General features: G+C 43.5%; 1 protein-coding gene across 1 annotated transcript in view; it reads right to left on the reverse strand.

Annotated features, from left to right (window-relative positions):
* Positions 1 to 13,783: 13,783 nt before the first annotated feature.
* Positions 13,784 to 17,952, reverse strand: part of PGM2L1 (phosphoglucomutase 2 like 1) — a 46,291-nt gene continuing 42,122 nt past the window's right edge. Inside the window, exons 13-14 of the mRNA XM_056115977.1 lie at positions 15,805 to 15,938; positions 13,784 to 14,244 (exon numbers count right to left, since the gene is read on the reverse strand). Of these exons, the coding sequence (XP_055971952.1) occupies positions 14,142 to 14,244; positions 15,805 to 15,938 (237 nt within the window). The 3' untranslated portion in view covers positions 13,784 to 14,141. The remainder of the gene's footprint in view (positions 14,245 to 15,804; positions 15,939 to 17,952) is intronic.

Raw genomic sequence — 17,952 nt, forward strand, 5'->3', positions numbered from 1 at the left:
GGGCAGCAGGACGGTCTCCCTCCCACAGAGCCCTATTGCCTAAAAGGCAAGACAGACCAGCTAACACAGCTGACAGCAACGTTGATAGATGCCTGTGGGAGAAGGTGCAGGAAATGATGAGGGCAACTTCTTAGACCAAAACCCAATGACCAATTTTGAGGAAAAAGCACATTCTATTGAGGGACAATAATTGGCCCAAACAGAAAGAAACAGGTGGGAATGGAAACAGTTGAGAGTTTTGATTTAACACTGAAGTCAGTAGGAAGAGGAGATTAATGGACACTATATTCGGTTTGAATAAAAGTATGTAGATCTTGAAATCATGACCTGGGGCATGAGATAGCCACTGAGAGGGACCATGTGGTGCATGGATACCAAGTTCAGCCTTCACCGAGCTGGTGAATGTGAATAGAAATCGAAATGGAGGCCCAGGGATGTTGATTCGAGAGATTCATTTGCACTTGCCTTGCATCTGTGCGGCCCTTAGGTGTATTGACAATGAAAAACACCAAAACAACCAAAGAGCAACAGTAAAAGCGCCAGTGGTCTCAGGGGCTGTGAGAAAATCCAAATGGCCAGAGCACATGGCCTGCATCTGGGATTGGTCTCAGGCAGTGTATGGTCCATGGAGAATTGTGCAGGAATATAGTCCAAAACCCAACCCCCAAATGGGGAGTGGAGGGACAAGGGAGAGACAGCATGGGGGTTCCTGACACTGAATATGGTCCTCTGGAATCAGGAGCAGTCCCTGAGTAATTTGGAGGGGTTATGTTTCAATTTTTTTTTTTGTGCTTTTGTTTTCGGCTACACCAGGTACTGCTCAGAGGACATCCTTGGCTCCATGACTCCATGTTTGGGGGTCACTGCTGGCAGTGTCAGGAAAAGGAGAAATGACGGAGCGGAGGCCGGGGCACCAGCATCCACACTGCCCTTCTGAGCTCTCTCTTTCCAGAGGCTTTCATGTGCTTGGACAATTTCATCTTGTATTAAACTCTAAGGGTCAGATGACACTGGACATCCATGGGGGAATCCCCCTCCATTCCCTCCTGCCCCTCCGTCCACCCCTGCAGACCACATCACTTGGCCCGTCCAGAATGGTCGGTGCTGCTGGGTTCCGGGGCAGGTCTGTGTCCGTGGTGACTGGCTGGTCCCCGTGGGCAGTTAGAGCCATGGAGGGACTGTCCTGTTTGTGTGGCTCTCGAATCTGGCCTTTTCTCTCAGGAAGCGGATGGTGCCACCGCCCCCAGGGGCCATGAGTCCCCAGTGTCTACTCAAAGGGCTGCCCTGCAGCTGTGTTTGCCTGTGCTGGGCCCTGAGGCCCAGCTGCTGCTGGCCAGGTTGGCCCCGTGTGTGAGGAGTGGGAGCTACCGCAGAAGTGAGGGGCGGCTGGCGGGAAGCCTGGCCCAGCAGACCCACAAGCGCTGCCGCCCCATGGACGGGCTGTGAGCCCTGAAGGAGGAGGACACGAGACTGCAGGCCAGCCCGAGGGAGCCCAAGCTCTGGGCCCCGGACGAGAGTGACTGCCGCGAGGTGGACGTCCACCTGGGCCTGACACACAAGGTCAGAGCTCTGGTTCGGGAACTGGATGAAGAGAGACACCTTCCCTGTGGCCTGGAGGAAGAGATGGCGGAGATGCTGCTGGGCTCCAAGCCATGGAAGGGGCCCTGAAGAAGCCCTTTGCCCACCTGCTGGGGGGCCCAGAGCCCCTTCTCCCAGGATGGACTCCCAGGAGCAGGTGGGGCTGTGAGAGCAGCACAGGGCCCTCCCCTCCACTCAGCCGAGCCTCCAGGCTTTATGGGGTCCCCTATCATCATCTGAGCACTGGAGGTCAGTGGGAGACAGGAGCCCCCCATCCACGGACTGCAACTCTCCCAACTTTATGTGCCAGACACAGCTATCCCCTCCCCTCTATACGCCACTGGGCAGCCTGCGGAGGGGAGGGGTGCTTGGCTCGGCCCTAGCTCTGTGCCAGGCACTTCAGGGGCTCCCAAGCACGCCCCAGTGTTGCCCTGGTGGCTCCAGCTCCCTCCTATAGTGGACCAGAGCATAGGCTCCTCTGCCCCCTTTGCCCATTGTCTCCTGGGGTGATGTCTCAGGAGCCCCCCCACACCCCCTCCCTCTGAGGGAGAAAGTTCTTTGAATTGCTGAAACCCACTGGACATGCAGGACTTGATATTATTCACAGACTGGGTCATCTCATTTGTGGAATGTATTCAAAAGACTCTTCTTTTTTTCATTTAGAATCTTTTAGTCTTAGAGTTCAAATTAGTTTTGGTAACTATGATAAAAATGTGACTAGCAACTTGGTAATATAGCATAAAGTTAGAAGTCACATCACTAGGTAATACTAGTCACATTATCCACTTACCATGTTGCATTAAAATTTGAAAACATTAAAACAATAATAAAATTCAGTTGGCTCTTCAAAATAAAAAATGTTTTGTTTTTAAAGATTGTTCCACTCCATGGGTGCACATTAGAGAAAGCACAACTAGAGGCAGGAAATCTAGCTGGGAAACGACTGTACTGTAGATGAGTGATGAGTGTTGGATGAGGAGGGAACACAGGAAGACCAGACTGCATTGGTCAAAATTCCTTCCTTGACTAGCAGCAAAAAAGTGTCTTATTCTTTACATGCTATAATTTATATCAAATTCTTTAGTACATATGAAGCACATACTAGAACATTTAAAAATATAAAAGTGACAGAAAAAAAACACTTTTTAAAAATAGGACTATATATGGCAGTGCTGGAGGAAAGAGTTTGGAAGGGGGATTAAATATGGGATTGAAACCAAGATCTTGTCCACATGAGGCATGTGTTCTAGCACTGAGCTGACTTAGAGACCATTCTGTATTTGTCACACATACATTTGTCACATAATTAGAAAGGTGTGGAAAGGAAGGATGTACACCAGCTTCAGAATGGTTGGCATCTGCTGAGTTATGGTCGACGGAACGGTGGCCAAGATTTTTACTCTCTCCTGTATTCAGACCCTCTGATATGTGACTTTGCATCTCTCCAAACTGAGGTAGACCTCTATTACCCTGGATGTGAAATTTGGGAAACTGTATTCCTTGGAAGCAGGCGGGTATTTGGCGGAATGGGTTGGGGGGGGGGGGTGACTGCCAGTCTGGACGAAAGAAGTTCATCTAGCACCAGCCTAAAAGCTGGAATCCCATTGAAATTCAGAACCAGCCCAGAGGCTGCATCCCTGAGAACAGCAACAAATGACAAAGATGAAAATAGAAAAGGTAACCACTGTACTTTCCTAGCATTTCTCCTTGAAAATACCCACACAACAGTCTGTTATTTTTTAATAACTTTTTTTTTTTGCTTTTTGGGTCACACCCGGTAATGCACAGGGGTTACTCCTGGCTTTGCACTCAGGAATTACTCCTGGTGGTGCTCAGTGGACCATATGGGATGCTGGGAATCGAACCCAGATCAGCCGCATGCAAGGCAAATGCCCTACCTGCTGTACTATCGCTCCAGCCCCTTTAATAACTTTTTGATTGAATCACCATGAGAGACACAGCTACAAAGTTGTTCATGATTGTGTTTAAATCATAAATTTCCAACTTCCATCCTTCCATCCCTTTGCCAGTGTACATTTCCCATCACCAGTAACAATAGGTTTTAATCTACATAGAAAAATCCAGTGGAGGAACCCATAAAACTAACTTTTCAGGAGGCTGGGAGCACACACAGAGGGTAAGGTGCTTTCTCTGTGTGCTGACAATCCAGATTCAACCTGGCCACCCCATAGGGTCCCCTGAGCCCTGCCAGGATACTTGGATCCCCAAGTACTTAACAAGAAGCAAGCTCTAAACACAGCCAGGTGTGACTTCAAAAACAAATTAAAAATTAAGTTTTCAATGGCAGTGGGGTACATTCCCTAGTCTGGGATTCACCCACATCTCAATGTGGGATATGTATTTCTGCTCTGTCTCCTCTGCAAAACCTCATGTTCTCACTTGAATGTGTTTTATCCTTCTCTCCCTCATAGTACCTGAGTAGAGTTATTTTATCTCAGTATCAGTCTCCTTTATGAAATTTTCTCCGAGAGGGTGGACGATGGACCTGGAAGCCTGAGTGGGGGGTCGGGACCGCCTTTCTGCTTTAGAGCAATTCCTCACTCCAGCCTGACAACTCCCAGAGAGGGGTGGGGCCTGCTCCTGTGCCCTGAAGGTTCAATGGATTTACGTGTAGTGTAAAGGCTTCCCCCGTGGGGGGCACAAGTGTCCACACTGTGTATGTGCTTGGACTGACTTTACCCGTCTGAATCCCCTGATCACTGTCTTGGGGAGACAAAACAGGTCAAGCATGAAGGCACAGCTCAGTGGCAGAGCCCTTGCCTTGCCTGTCTGCAGCTCTGAATTTGATTAAGGCACTACTCAAGAAAACCAGGTAAAACAAAACACAGCTTAAAATTTCTCACTTTGAGGTCTTCTGTACCCCTTTTTCATCCCAGACTCGGGGACCCCTTCTGACGATTCTTAGTCAACTGCACCAACAGTTCAATGTGAGGTTCTGAGGACAAGGTACTGCACAAGGCCCCACGGTGGGGATTACCCAGCCCACCCCAGTGATTCTGGGAGGTCTTTAGGGTCATTAGTCAAGAGTGCTCGGACGCTTCCAGACTGCACCTAGTGGTTTGCGTGAAACCACGTGGTACCAGGGATCAAAACAGGTCAAGTCACATGCAAGGAATGTGCCTTAACCCTTGTACTATTATTTTTCCACTTACAGAGGTTTCTTATAGGAAAAATACAACCTATAGCTGTTATTACATTGAAAGTATGGCTTTATAAAGACTTCTGAAAGTGAAGTCTAGCACACTGCCAGCCATATGAAGTTCTTGGAATCTTGAGACATATCCAAGAAGAGAAATTTCAAAGTAACTGATGAGGGAGAGGGAGAGGAAGAAGGAGAAGGAGAGGGAGAGGAAGAGGGAGGGGGGAGAGAGACAGAGAGAGACAGAGAGAGAGAGAGAGAGAGAGAGAGAGAGAGAGAGAGAGAGAGAGAGAGATCAAAAACAGTTGTGAGAATCAGAGTGTGAAGCAGACTATAGTCATATTCACGGAAATCTCACAAATATTTAAAATGCATTGCCATCCTGGACTAAGAAAGATGGGGAATGATTCAGATTGTTACTCAGCTGCCAGCCAGTATAAATCACATTTTCAAAAGGAGCCAAAGAAGGTGATAGTCAAGGAAGGATGGTCCAGAGGTTAAGCCAAGAACTGAGCTGTGAATGGCTGAGTCACTCCCTGGAATGAAGGAAGAAATATTCCCTCTTGGGTGGAGTGTACGCAGGGGACTGGACAAGCCTTGTCCACTGGGGCCCAAGTGCAGTCTTGGGTGATATCAGCCTCTCTTGTTTCTCATTCAAGGCTGAGACCATTCAGGTCCTCCAACTCTGTCTTCTATAGGAATTATGGAGGATACACATGGCTTATCTTTAAATTTACAGGTCATGATCAAAAATATCATTTGTCCCGTCACCTGGGTTTAGAGCTGATGACACAGTGGCAAGTCCTGTAGTGGAGGTGAGCTTGTTTGGCCAAGAGGAACGTGAGCGATGGTAGCAGAGAGGCAAGTGTGGAAAACGGCACAGATGAATACAATTTTTCTGTCCACACTGAATCAAGCTCTTTGAGTTGTGACTTTGCAGCAACTTCTATAGATGATTCAGCAAAGGGTGCCCAATCAGATGAGCCCTACCTGACACTGGGATGTGCTCCAATGTGAGGGCATATACCTCCAGTTTGATTCCTCGTACCATAGTGTCCCCTATCCCTGACAGGATGGGGCCATAGAAGCTTCCAGAGTGCTGGGTGCTGCTGGTATCTCTGCACTCCTGGGACCCTCCCTAGTTGGTGAACCCTCCATCCTAGCTGGTGAATGCACAGTTGGGCTCCTGGACCTCCTGGACATTGCCTCTGGCATATTGAGACACCAAATGGGAGAGTACAGGAGAGGAGACCGAGTGCTTAGACAGGAGCTTTGAAGGAAAAACCCACAGAAGGACAAACAAGGCAGTGTTGGCAAGTTTTTGAGTACAGGAGTGCTGTATCGGATTTTATGATAGTTTTTATTGTGAGAATTTGACTAAATTGTAAACTTACATTTACAATTCTTCTCCACCCTGCCCTAGCCCAACCTCTGGCAGGCCACAGCCCTAGCTGATCTCAGAGACCTTGGCTAAGCTGCACCAAGCCACAAAACAGCCCACCTTCCCCACAGGCCAGCTGACGAAGTAAGTGTCCACTCACCAAGCAGTCCCAGGGCCCTGGCTGCCACTGTGAAGCCCCAAGTCAGCCTCAGAATCAGATCAGGAGTCATTTTAGGTGGGAGCAATAGTACAGTGGGGAGGGCAAACCTGGGTTCGATCCCCAGCATCTCATATGGTCCCCTGAGCATCACCAGGAATGATTCCTGAGTGTAGTAGAGTCAGGAGTAACCACTGAGCACCAACATGTGTGGTTCTAAAACCAAGCAGAAAAAAAAAGAGTGATTTCTATACAGTAAGACCCAGGATCTGGCAGAGAGACCTAGGTAGGACAACCGAACTCCCAGCACCTCCTTGTGGTTCCATTACCCTGGCAATCACAGGCTTCCTTTTTACTCATACTTATTGAGCAGATCTCTCCACCTGCATCAAAAAGGGATTTGTTTCATGTGTGTGGGGGAGCAATATTGGCAGTACTGGGGGCTTATGTGTGGTGAAGGGGAGTGATGAATTATGAATAACTATGAAGATTTATGAAGTTTTAAAAATTTTAACTGAGATACCGTGGTTTATAATGCTATCAATAATTTACCAGTATACCAACCTCCCTCTTTCAAGGACCCCAATACCTTTCCCTCCCAGCCCCTCCCCGTAACTCAGTTGTGTAGATCTGTTCTCTCACGAAAGGTCTTTGGCCCTTTGCTGCTACCTTGTCGTGCATCTATAAGTCCCACATATAAGTGAGGTCATTCTGTAACCATCTTTTTCCTTCTGACTTCATTCAGCAAGATATCCTCTAGTTTTATTTGTGTTGCTGCCAACTGCATGATGTTGTTCTTAGAGCTGCATAGTATCAAAATTATGGATTTTTGGGGGGGGGGGGGTCAGACCTGGCGGTGCACAGTTAATTCCTGGCTTTGCACTCAGGAATTACTCCTGGTGGTGCTTGGAGGACCATATGGGATGCTAGCAATCAAACCCGGGTCGGCCGCGTGCAGGGCAAATGCCCTATGCGCTGTGCTATCGCTCCAGCCCCCAAATTATGAAGTTCTTAATGAAGAATTCAATAATCTGGTCTGTACACACGAAGGCTTAAGCTTGATGGCTCTACTGGGGGAAGTCAGGGGTGAGAAAGGCCAACAAGACCGACAAATGTTGGTCAAATGACTTGAAGAGCTGTGGGATACAATTTCCAGAGAAACGTGACCTGCCAACTGCCGGAATGGGGAGAGCCTGGAAAGCAGCTTGGGTCTGAAAGACCAGAATTGAGTGTCAGGTTCTGAGGGAACATTGGCCTTGGAATATGTCACTGAGAAAGAACGAATAAAGTTACAAATGCCTTGTTGGTACGAACATGGCCTAATTCAGCCTCTCTGGAAAACAGTATGGAGATTTCTCCAAAAGGTAATATTAGAGTTTCCGTATGATCCAGCAATTCCTCCTCTAGGCATCTCTCCACAAACACAAAAACAGTATTTTGAAAAGACATAGGAACACCTACATACAAACTCCACATAAACAGAGGCCCCAGCTAGGAAGCTGTTGTTTTGAACTCCTTCTCATCACATCTATAACAAATACAGGAGCTCATGAAATGACTTGTTTTGTTCATGACTGTTTCCTCATATTGATAAGAAAAACTATACCAACCTTGTTACTCAAGGACCTGGTATCCTATATGTTGTTTCACATTTAAAGGAAGTCTCCACGATCTCATATAACTCAGGACTTACTGTACTACGACTGTCCTTAGCTCTACTAGACTTGCTGTACTCACCTGACTGTGTACCATGAACAACAGTAAAAAGGGGGACAGGCTAGGTGAAAATGGGGCTAACATGGTTCTCAGAACAATTCCAAACGGAAGGGGAGGCCAGGAGACCAGGATACAGTGCACACAACCAGCCCCAATCACTACTGAACCACAGACAGATGGTTACTTTGAGGATTTCCAAACCTTTAGCTTTTATTATGTTAGCTAATGCTAATATCGACAACTTAGGTCAACTGCAAGAGAAAAATAAGACGGAAAGAATGCTTTCTCCTGGGACTTTGATGAACCGAGAAATATTTATTGAGTATTCACTTAGGCTCAAAGTTGATTCTTTGAGCAGATATTTCAAGAATGTATTTCATTTGGATGGCAAACTGAACTCCCACAGTCTCCAAGATAATAAAACGTAGGCAGACACTCATGCGTATGAAGAGACCTGTTTATTACTGATAATACTTCACTTGGCCAAAACCACAAGAAATTCACACAGATACTTAAAGTGCAAATTCTCACAGGCAGTGCTTATGGTATACACCCTGGTGTTTTCATAGGGGGAAAAAAATGAGAAGATGTTGACAGAAACAGCTAAAATAAGGGCACAACTTTGCACTACTGATATATATAGTAAAACAATTCATTCTTAACTGCACATATTGTCTTAACTGTCCGTATTTTATCTGGCATATTCAATGATGTAGAAAGTGTTCATTTTAGCCGAAAAGGCCTCACCATAGAGATGCAGACTGCTGTTTGTGCGGCTCTTAAAAGATATGTGATGAGTCATAACGCTGGACAAAAACATACCCAATAATATAAAATTAGTTGTGACTCGCTATAAAGGCAACACCAGTAGGCTCAAAATGGCACTTTTACTAGTGATCTGAAGTCCACCTTTTTCCTTCCCGAGCCTTCTTGGCCAGTATCTTGCTTTGTGTGCTAAATACTAGGCATTACACACAATTTCTAGAAAGGAATATGCGCTGTTGTCAAAGATAAATGAGTATTTAAGGGTGCGAGTGCTTCATAAATCTTACTTGCTGTATGTTTTAGTAATAAGAATTGCTTTTATAAAGCTGAAATAGACAATATATGTTTGGGTTGGTTCTTAAACCATTGGCTATAATGAAGTCCCTTGTTTTTGCTACCACCAGTTAAGCACTCTGTAACACTACTGGTACAGTAACTGGTCTGACTATGCATAGTAAGCTTTGTTCACTCCTCTCAGGGAGCTGAGAGCAGGTATCTGAGTTCAAGGAATGCCTGTACATACAAGAGAACAGACTGACTGACACCTCAGACGATATATTATAAGGGTCGATAGTAGCCTGTTTGGCATTCGTACTTTTGAAGGTCAGTTTTTAAAGAGCAGGTCCTATTCTAGACACTGCTGTTTCTCCTTCTCACCTGAAAATCAGTGTGTGTTCTTCCTGGGATATGCATCAACTGAAGGGTGCATGGGAAAGAAACTGAGAGGCCAGGTGACAAACACTGGGTTCCGTTATGAAAGCATCTGTCTTAGGGAAGACTGAGGCACCATTTTGCTAGTAAGTCATTCTTACGGAGAATGTAAAAGCCAGTTGTATTTCTAAGCCAACAGAAATTGTTCTGTGAAAGAGAGACACCTCTGATGTCACCATCAGCCCCCTGCATCATGAGCCTTCACTTGAGGGGGATGCAGGTGGAAAAATCTGACACAAAATTGAGAAATGTCACTTTCACCCTGATCTTGGACACTGTACATATGGATGTTCTCTTTAAGTTCCTGGTCATGAATTACCAAAGAGAAAAGGTGGCTTGGTGACTAGAATAATATAGGAATTAAAAATAATCAATGATAAACACTAATTTTGTTTTTAAGACTCTCATTTTTGCAATTAAGACTGAAGGGACACATTTCATGAAAGAAGATTTCCTTATATCTTGTGCTCTGGTGCCTAATCAGCCATTCATTTTGGTTAACAGGACTCTTTCCTCCTCAGTTTCTACAGAAATTACAGGAAACAAGTAAATTGTAAAAGCCCGTAATAAAGTAACATATGGTAGTATCCAGACCAACAGTGTATTTGAAATTATTTCCTACAATTTCTTAAATAATTTCACAACAATAACAAAAGAACCAGGAGTCTATACACAAATATAGTTTAAAGCATCATGAATGAATCCAGTAAAGATTTCTTTTCTGTGAGGTAATAGGACAAAAGTTTTCACAGTAACAAAAAAGTGGGGGCACCTAGGCAAAGAGGGAGGTAGAGAGGAAAAGGCAAAAAATCAAATTTATCTAACTGGAATTTGGATTTCTTCAACATCACACACGTCAATGGAAAATATCTGAGATAAATACCAGTAGCAGCAGTTCATCTCCATTCACCTCCACAGAGGATCTTTGTTGCATCAATTCTAGAAGCTTAAGAAAAAGGAATTCTACTTCTTATACAAAGATATTCCAAAATATTCAGTCTTAGAACCTCTGTCCGCTTGAAGTAACTACATCCAAAAACCAATACTCGATATTTTTAACACATTCCTCAAATGTCCAATAAAGCTATACAGATCCTTTAAGATGAACAAAACAGTGTTCAAGTCTCAATTTGCCAGGATAAATTAAAAATAACATTCAAGCAGGCCTTTATCTGCTACACTCATATCTACTATACAGCATGTACAAAACTATCTTGTGAACTAAAATCTTCCTGATATGAAGTGGAACTCAAATGCTGCTTTAAGTGCTCTTTAATATAACATCTTTGTTCCAGCCTGAGTTTTTAAAAGAACACGTATTGGGAGGAAAAATTTAAAAGCCATTTACTCTATCCATTAAATTTTTTGTGTGTATGGTTTTGGGGCCACACTAAGCAGTGCTCAGGGCTTACCTGTGGCTCTGTACTCAGCGATAGCTCCCGGTGGGGCTCAGGGGATCATGTGGGATGCTGAGAGTCAACCCAGGTATACCATGTGCAAGTGTTCTACTTGCTGTGCTATTGCCCCAGCCCCTACCATTAATATTTATCATTTAAATTTTTGTTTTGATTCTCTTATTCTGTCCTCACTGGATGGAGTAAAATTTGTCATCTTCTTTGAGTCCTTCAACGAAACTCTCAATTACTTAACAGCTTTCTTAATCTCAACAGGTTTCTCCTCTAGAGTTAAGTGACCTTGATTTTTTTTTCCTTACAGGTCTTATTTTTATCTATATTGTGTTATCTTTGCTATATCCTCTCACCAGTTCCACCTGATCCTAATTATTAATGTCCTATCAGGAACTGAATCAGTAAGAGAAGTACTTCTTCTCACTTCCTGAAAACGAACCTCTTTATAGTGGTCGTTAACAAAGGAAGACAATAGTATGATGGTCCATTTATCACAATAATAAGTAGGCAAATGGAAACAATTTGCCCAGAGCCAGTTTATTCTCTAGATCTGGGGTAGGAAATTTTCCTTTCACAGGAGCATTTCCTGTGCTACCTTACTGACTGACTGTCCTTTGGTTCATTTCTTCTTTCCCAGGGATGCTTTATTCTTGCCCTACTAATTCTTTCCCTTCCTCCGGGAGCTGAAGAAAATCCCAGTTTTGGTCTATATGCTCAGTGAGAACGGATTCTTTTCCATGATATTGCTCTTAAACAAAATGATAATCAATGCTCAGGCCAAAGCGAGACTTTCTGGCTAGTAGCTCTTTTTCCTGGTAGTCTCAGGTTATCAAGGTACTGGTAGGCAGGCGTAGGGCCACCAGGCTGAGTGTCAAGTTCAAGAGAGGGTAGACACCTTGGCTAAGATCAAATGATTTCCTATGTGTATCCACTTTGGGAACACCAATAACATTCTGTTCATTTTAACTCTAGACTTTAGAATTTTTGAAATAAGCATTTACATTTTAATACTGTTTCACCTTGAACACTGAATTACTTCAGTGTTACATTATATCAAAGCATTCAAATAAAGGTTTTTTTTTATAAGACAGAACAACAGTCATGACCTGGCTTTGGTTGAGTCTGAATGGGTTATTATATGGTCTTAACTCCATTGTACTCTTTACTGTTTCATAGACACTGAAAGCAGACATATTTTCATATATAGTTTTGTTCATATAGACCTTTACTGAATTATAATCCACATTCCTAAAAGCTAATAAATCAAAAAAAAAAGTTCTACCAGTTTCTTCTTCAGTGCAAAACCTTTGGAAGCAAACTCACTCAGAAATATGTTCTATATTTAGTGAACACTCTATTACCTAAATAGAGTCAAACATAGTCATACATGATCCTGCTGTCAGATGGCAGGGAAGGAATGAACACATTAACAATAGTGGCAACATAATCAATTAAAAACTATACTTGGATTATATGGGTTCTACCGCAGGTTAGCTGATAGCTGCCACAAATAAAATTATGGTTTTAAAATATCTGAAACCATTAACACTTTTTATTTTTCAGAAAATAAATTCTCAAATATTAGTTATCCTCCATAGGCAATTTTTTCAGTTTGATTACACCCAAGGCCTTGTTATTACTGCCTCTTAACTATATCACAAGAAACGTTTTGTGAGCTATACAGCATAGAATGTACTTTACTCATCATCAGAAATTCTACACCAACCTGAAAGATATTAAACAGGGCTTTAATTTTAGAACATGTAGTCTTAGTGTTTTGTAACACCCTCAATCTGTTCGTTTCATTTCTTAATCAACCTGGCATTACTTCATCTAACAGAGGAATAAATACACTTATAGAATGTCATTTGAAAGTTAGATTTTTGTTTGGTTTTGCTTTTGTTTGGAGGGCACACCTAGTGATGCTCAGGGCTTACTCCTGGTTCTGTGCTCAGGGACCATCCCTGGTAGTACTTAGGGGACCATATACGGTGCCAGGGACTGAATCAGGGGCACCCATGTGCCAGGGAAGTTTTTTAACCCCTGTATTATTTCTCCAGCCCCTGAGAAGTCAGACTCATATAAACTCTGAGCTTGTTTCTCTGTTCAGATTTTTTTTTCTCAAAATCTATGATAAGTGACACTTAATTCTACTATGAAAAGTCTTACAGTTACCTTGAGCTGATTTTATTTATTCATTTATTTTGGTTTTAGGGTCACACCCCTGTGGTTCTCAGGGAATATTCCTGATTCAGCACTCAGGTGTAACCCCCGTTGTCACTCAGTGGACCGTAGGTCATACTGGAGATTGAACCAGAGTTGGTTATGTGCAAGGCTAGTGCTTTAGCTCCTCTCCTATCTTTCAGGACCAAGCCTATTTTGATTAAGATTTTTAAAAAAATTTACATTTATGATTTTAAAATCAACAAACCTATTTGTTATGGTGGGGAAGCACCATGTAGTCTGAAAGATTTTCCTTATCTGTCTGAAAATTAACTGGTTAAATTAGATTCACCACTGGAACACTGTTTGGATTCATACCAGGCCCTAAGAAGGCACTGAGAAATTTGACAAGAACAAAGCCACTAAAGGGGTGCCACTACTGTTTCATGTTCAGTAAACATCAGAATATTAAATGCACACATTTGAATATTGTTCAGTACATGAGACATTTACACTAAACCAAGAGCACCTGCAAGAGAGGTACTGAAACCACGTACTATAGTGTGTCCTAAGCTAGAAATGCTAACTACCCTAATTCAAATACTACAATCTGTAAATTAACACTTGCGATGCAAACAATGACACTTTTCTACAGTGAAATGGGAACAGTATCACTTATATGTCCATTTTTATAGACTAAATTCCTTAACTATATAACTATGTAACATTAAACTGACTTTTTTTAAACCGTGCTATACACAGTGATAAGAACATGGATGTAAGCTTAATCATACTTTAATACAAGAACCCACTTTTGCTACTGTTTGGTTTCTGTGTAAGGAAGAACAACGTGCTACCATGACACTCTTAATGCAATGACTTTTGCTCAAATAACTATTGAGGAAAAAAATGGATTCTTTCACTCAAGAACACATCATTTCAAATACACAGTTTGTTTAGTAAGCCGACCAAAAAGAAATAAAAATAAAAGGAAACAGACATTTGTATGGATGAGAAAGAGAATGCTAACACAAGTTCACTTTCTGCAGTTCCCGCTTGCTCTGTGCCACATGCCAGGGCAAAGTACCGCCACTGTTAACATTAAACAGAACGCCAGGACAGTTCATTTTTACTGGGTTCAAGAAAATTCTCGATCAGAGCTTCAATGAGTTTCTTCAATTCCTCTTCTAGTAAGGCAGTATCACTGAAGAAAAAGATGGAGAGTTTTCAAATCCTCAATTTTCACAGCTTTAAAATTTGTTTAGTTATTATGTTTAGAGAGCATATATCTGATGGAATAAATTAAGCAACTGACAAAAACAAAAGAACAATTCACTCACTTAAAACAGAACAAAGCCAGACCAAAGGGCTACCCAAAGAAAATGCTACGATCATAAACTGAAGTTGTCCTGCACTAAAACCAGTCTCTTAGGTGGCAAGTAGGTGAGTTATCGCCAGGTATCCTCAGCCAAGATCAGGTGGTTTAATCACTTAGAACACCAAACCAGGAATTAATATACAATGGTTTCCTGAAATACTTTGAAGAATCCCCAGAATGGATACTAAATGATGATTTTCAAGGGGCAGGGAGCTACAATGGGAAAAATGAGATTTAAAAAAAAAATTAAAATTAAATGAACAAGTGTACACTTCTGACAGTGTAATGTAAATATTTTTTACCTGGAGTACTGCTGCTGCTCTAGATATTTGTCAGAAAAGCCTTTTTACAACTCCCCTTAACTTTATTGATTTACTACGTAATTGTCTGGGGAGTTTGGGACCACGCCAGGTGGTGCTCAGGGCTTACTCCCAGCTCTGTGTTCAGGGATCACTCCTGGCAGTATTTAGGGGAGCATAGAGAGTGCAGGGCATCAAATCCAGTTGGTCACATGCAAGGCAAATGCCCTCCCCACTGTACTCTCTCTAGCCCTTAGCCTTTATTTTAAACCAAATATAGCACTACCCAGCTTGGCATACTCAGAACTTGTTCTGAATGACTTTAAGAAGTCATCTATTTCTCCCCAAGGAAATAAAACCTCTCCTCAAATGCAAATATTTAGCAAAATGCAAAATAATAAACTTTGGGTTGTAAGGGCTATTCCAAAAATTGTATTATTTACTGCAGTTATGGGCTGGAGTGATAGCACAGTGGGTAGGGCGTTTGCCTTGCATGCAGCTGACCCGGGTTTGATTCCTTTGTCCCTCTCGGATAGCCCGGCAAGCTACCGAGAGTATCCCACCCGCATAGCAGAGCCTGGCAAGCTCCACATGGAATATTCGATATGCCAAAAAAAAAAAGTGAAAAGTCTCACAATGGAGACGTTACTGGTGCCTGCTTGAGCAAATCGATGAACATCGGGAGGACAGTGCTACAGTGCCACTGCAGTTACTTTTGCACAAACTCTGCTGATACTAAAATCCCTGGGGACCAGAGAAATAGTACAGGGTTAAGGCGCTTTCCTTGCATGTGGCCCCTCATATGATCACTGGCATTACATATGGTCCCCTGGTCCCCTGAGCACGGTCAGAAGGGATCTCTGAGTACAGAACCAAGAGGAAGCCCTTTGCACTGCTAAGGGAGGTGGGAGGGGGGTGTTCCAAGGTGCCTCCCATCCTCTACTTCCCTGCAAAAAAAGAACAAACAAAATGAAACACCTGTGGAATTGTGTATATTAAAGGGAAGAAACATATGGCATATGAGCTCTATCTTGATAACGTTGACACCCATACCCACACCCACACAGATCTTAAAGTTGAGCCTCACCTTTGATCTGGTGATGCACACATCTCTGCATAATACTTGATCTTTGGTTCTGTCCCACTTGTGCGCAGAGTAGCAACACAGCCGTTTTGAAAAGTGAAAGTGATCATTTGGCTATTTTTACTCACAGGCAGCACCTGGGCAAAATTATAACAATCGTTGAATTACACTTCCTGTCTTTTCACTTTTGTTTGGTCTTGGTTTGGGGGCCATACCCCGTGGTGCTCAGGGATATTCCTGGCTCTGCTCTCAGGAATCACTTCTGGCGAGTTCAGGGGGTCATGTGGGATGCTGGGAATCAAACCTGGGTTGGCTGTGGAAGGCAAGCTCCCAACCCTCTGTACTATCTCTCCAGTCACTAGCTTTTCACTTTCAAGAGCTGCACGACACATGATGTTTACATGAGGTATCCATAGTCCAACTCCGCAGAAATGTAAGTGGAACTGCGGTTGCCAAGATCTGGGGAGAGGGAGAGGTGGGAAGTTGCTACCTGGAGACAGTTTTAGTTTTGCAGGATGAAAAATCTCTGGAGATTGAGTGTCTTAAGAATGGAGATGAGGGGCTGGAGTGATAGCACAGCCGGTAGGGTGCACGGTTGACCTGGGTTCGATTCCCGGCATCCCATATGGTCCCCCAAGCACCGCCAGGAGTAATTCCTGAGTGCAGAGCCAGGAATAACGCCTGAGCATTGCTGGGTGTGACCCAAAAAGAAAAAAAACTGGAGATGAAGTTAATACTACCAAGCTATCCTCTTCTGAAGGGCCTCGATGGTAAATTTTGTGTTAGACTCTTTGTTGTTTGTATCTGACCACAAGTTAAAAAATAATTTTAAAGAATTATAAGTGTAAAGATTACACACATACTAATTCAGAAAGGATTAATTTATGCAACATTTACAATAGTACAAGCATTGATTATATAATTTACAAACAGGATCTCTGGGTCTTAGCAATAATCCCCACAAAGCAAATACTACTGCCAATTTATGGTCAAGGCTCCGGGCAGCAAACCACCAACACAAGGCGATCAGCTCAGAGATAGAACCTGAAGTGGAAGCAAGGTCTACCAGCTCCAAAATTCAAATTATCTACATTTGGTGTGTGGGGAAGGGAAGAGATCCCAAGTGGTAATCAAACAGTCTGAAGGCTACTCCTGGCAATTCCTGGCTGATCATGGTTGACTTGCCAATATTCCCCTGGGACTCAAGGGCAGAAAAGCTGTCTCTGTCCTTGCTGGGTCACCAGTGTGTGTGTGTGCCTGTGAGCTCCGAAGCATTTTGATGACCTAGGGGTGACTACTGTTATGAAGTAAAGAAGAACTTTGGGAGCCTTTGACACCGTGCACCCTTAGGGGATATTATATACCTCCTGAAACACTGTTGCATGGAGAACAGCCAATGGAGACTTGTGAGCCATAAGGATCAGAAACCTCAAAGGGAGTTAGGGAAAAGGCATCGCACAAGAGCTATTCTGAGGGAACACCAAGTAAAGGATGTTTGGAGGATTCGCTGGGAATGTGTGCTGAAAGTAGCCTATAACCGAACACAATGGCCACACAATACCTCTTTTGCAAACTACAATAGCCTAAAGGAAAGAGTGAGCAAAAGGGAATGCCCAGCCACAGAGGCGGGTTGGGATGAGGGGGATGAGGGGTGGGTGGGAGGGATCCTGGGATCATTGGTGGTGGAGAATGGGCACTGGTGGAGGGATGGGTACTGGATCATTGTATAACTGAAACCCAAGCACGAAAGTTTGTAAGTCTACAACTGTACCTCATGGTGTTTCACTAATAAAAAATATAAAAGTATTCTGAGCACAAGCCCATTACAGAAATAAAAGTTTCAGCATTCTGGTGAGCACCCCTGCTGGGTTACCCGTGACGCACTGCTGATGGAAGGGATGCGAAGCGTATGGGGCAGAGGCAGCCAGCAGCTCCTGAGCTGAGGTAGGGGCTCAGAGGTTGCAGCTGCCAATGGCAGTTTCACAGGTTGTCACAACAGAGAGGTTCTGTGCCCCACTTAAAGAGAAAAGTTGAGACGGACCACGCCCCTGGATATGACATGGATTTTGTCGAAGCACCTACAGCACAGTTGCCTTTGGTTTCCTTTAAAAATGGACCAGAATTGTACTATCAGGTTTTGTCTCTACATAA

This window comes from Sorex fumeus, unplaced genomic scaffold, assembly GCF_029834395.1.
Source record: "Sorex fumeus unplaced genomic scaffold, SorFum_2.1 ptg000030l, whole genome shotgun sequence".
Classification (NCBI taxonomy): Eukaryota; Metazoa; Chordata; class Mammalia; order Eulipotyphla; family Soricidae; genus Sorex; species Sorex fumeus.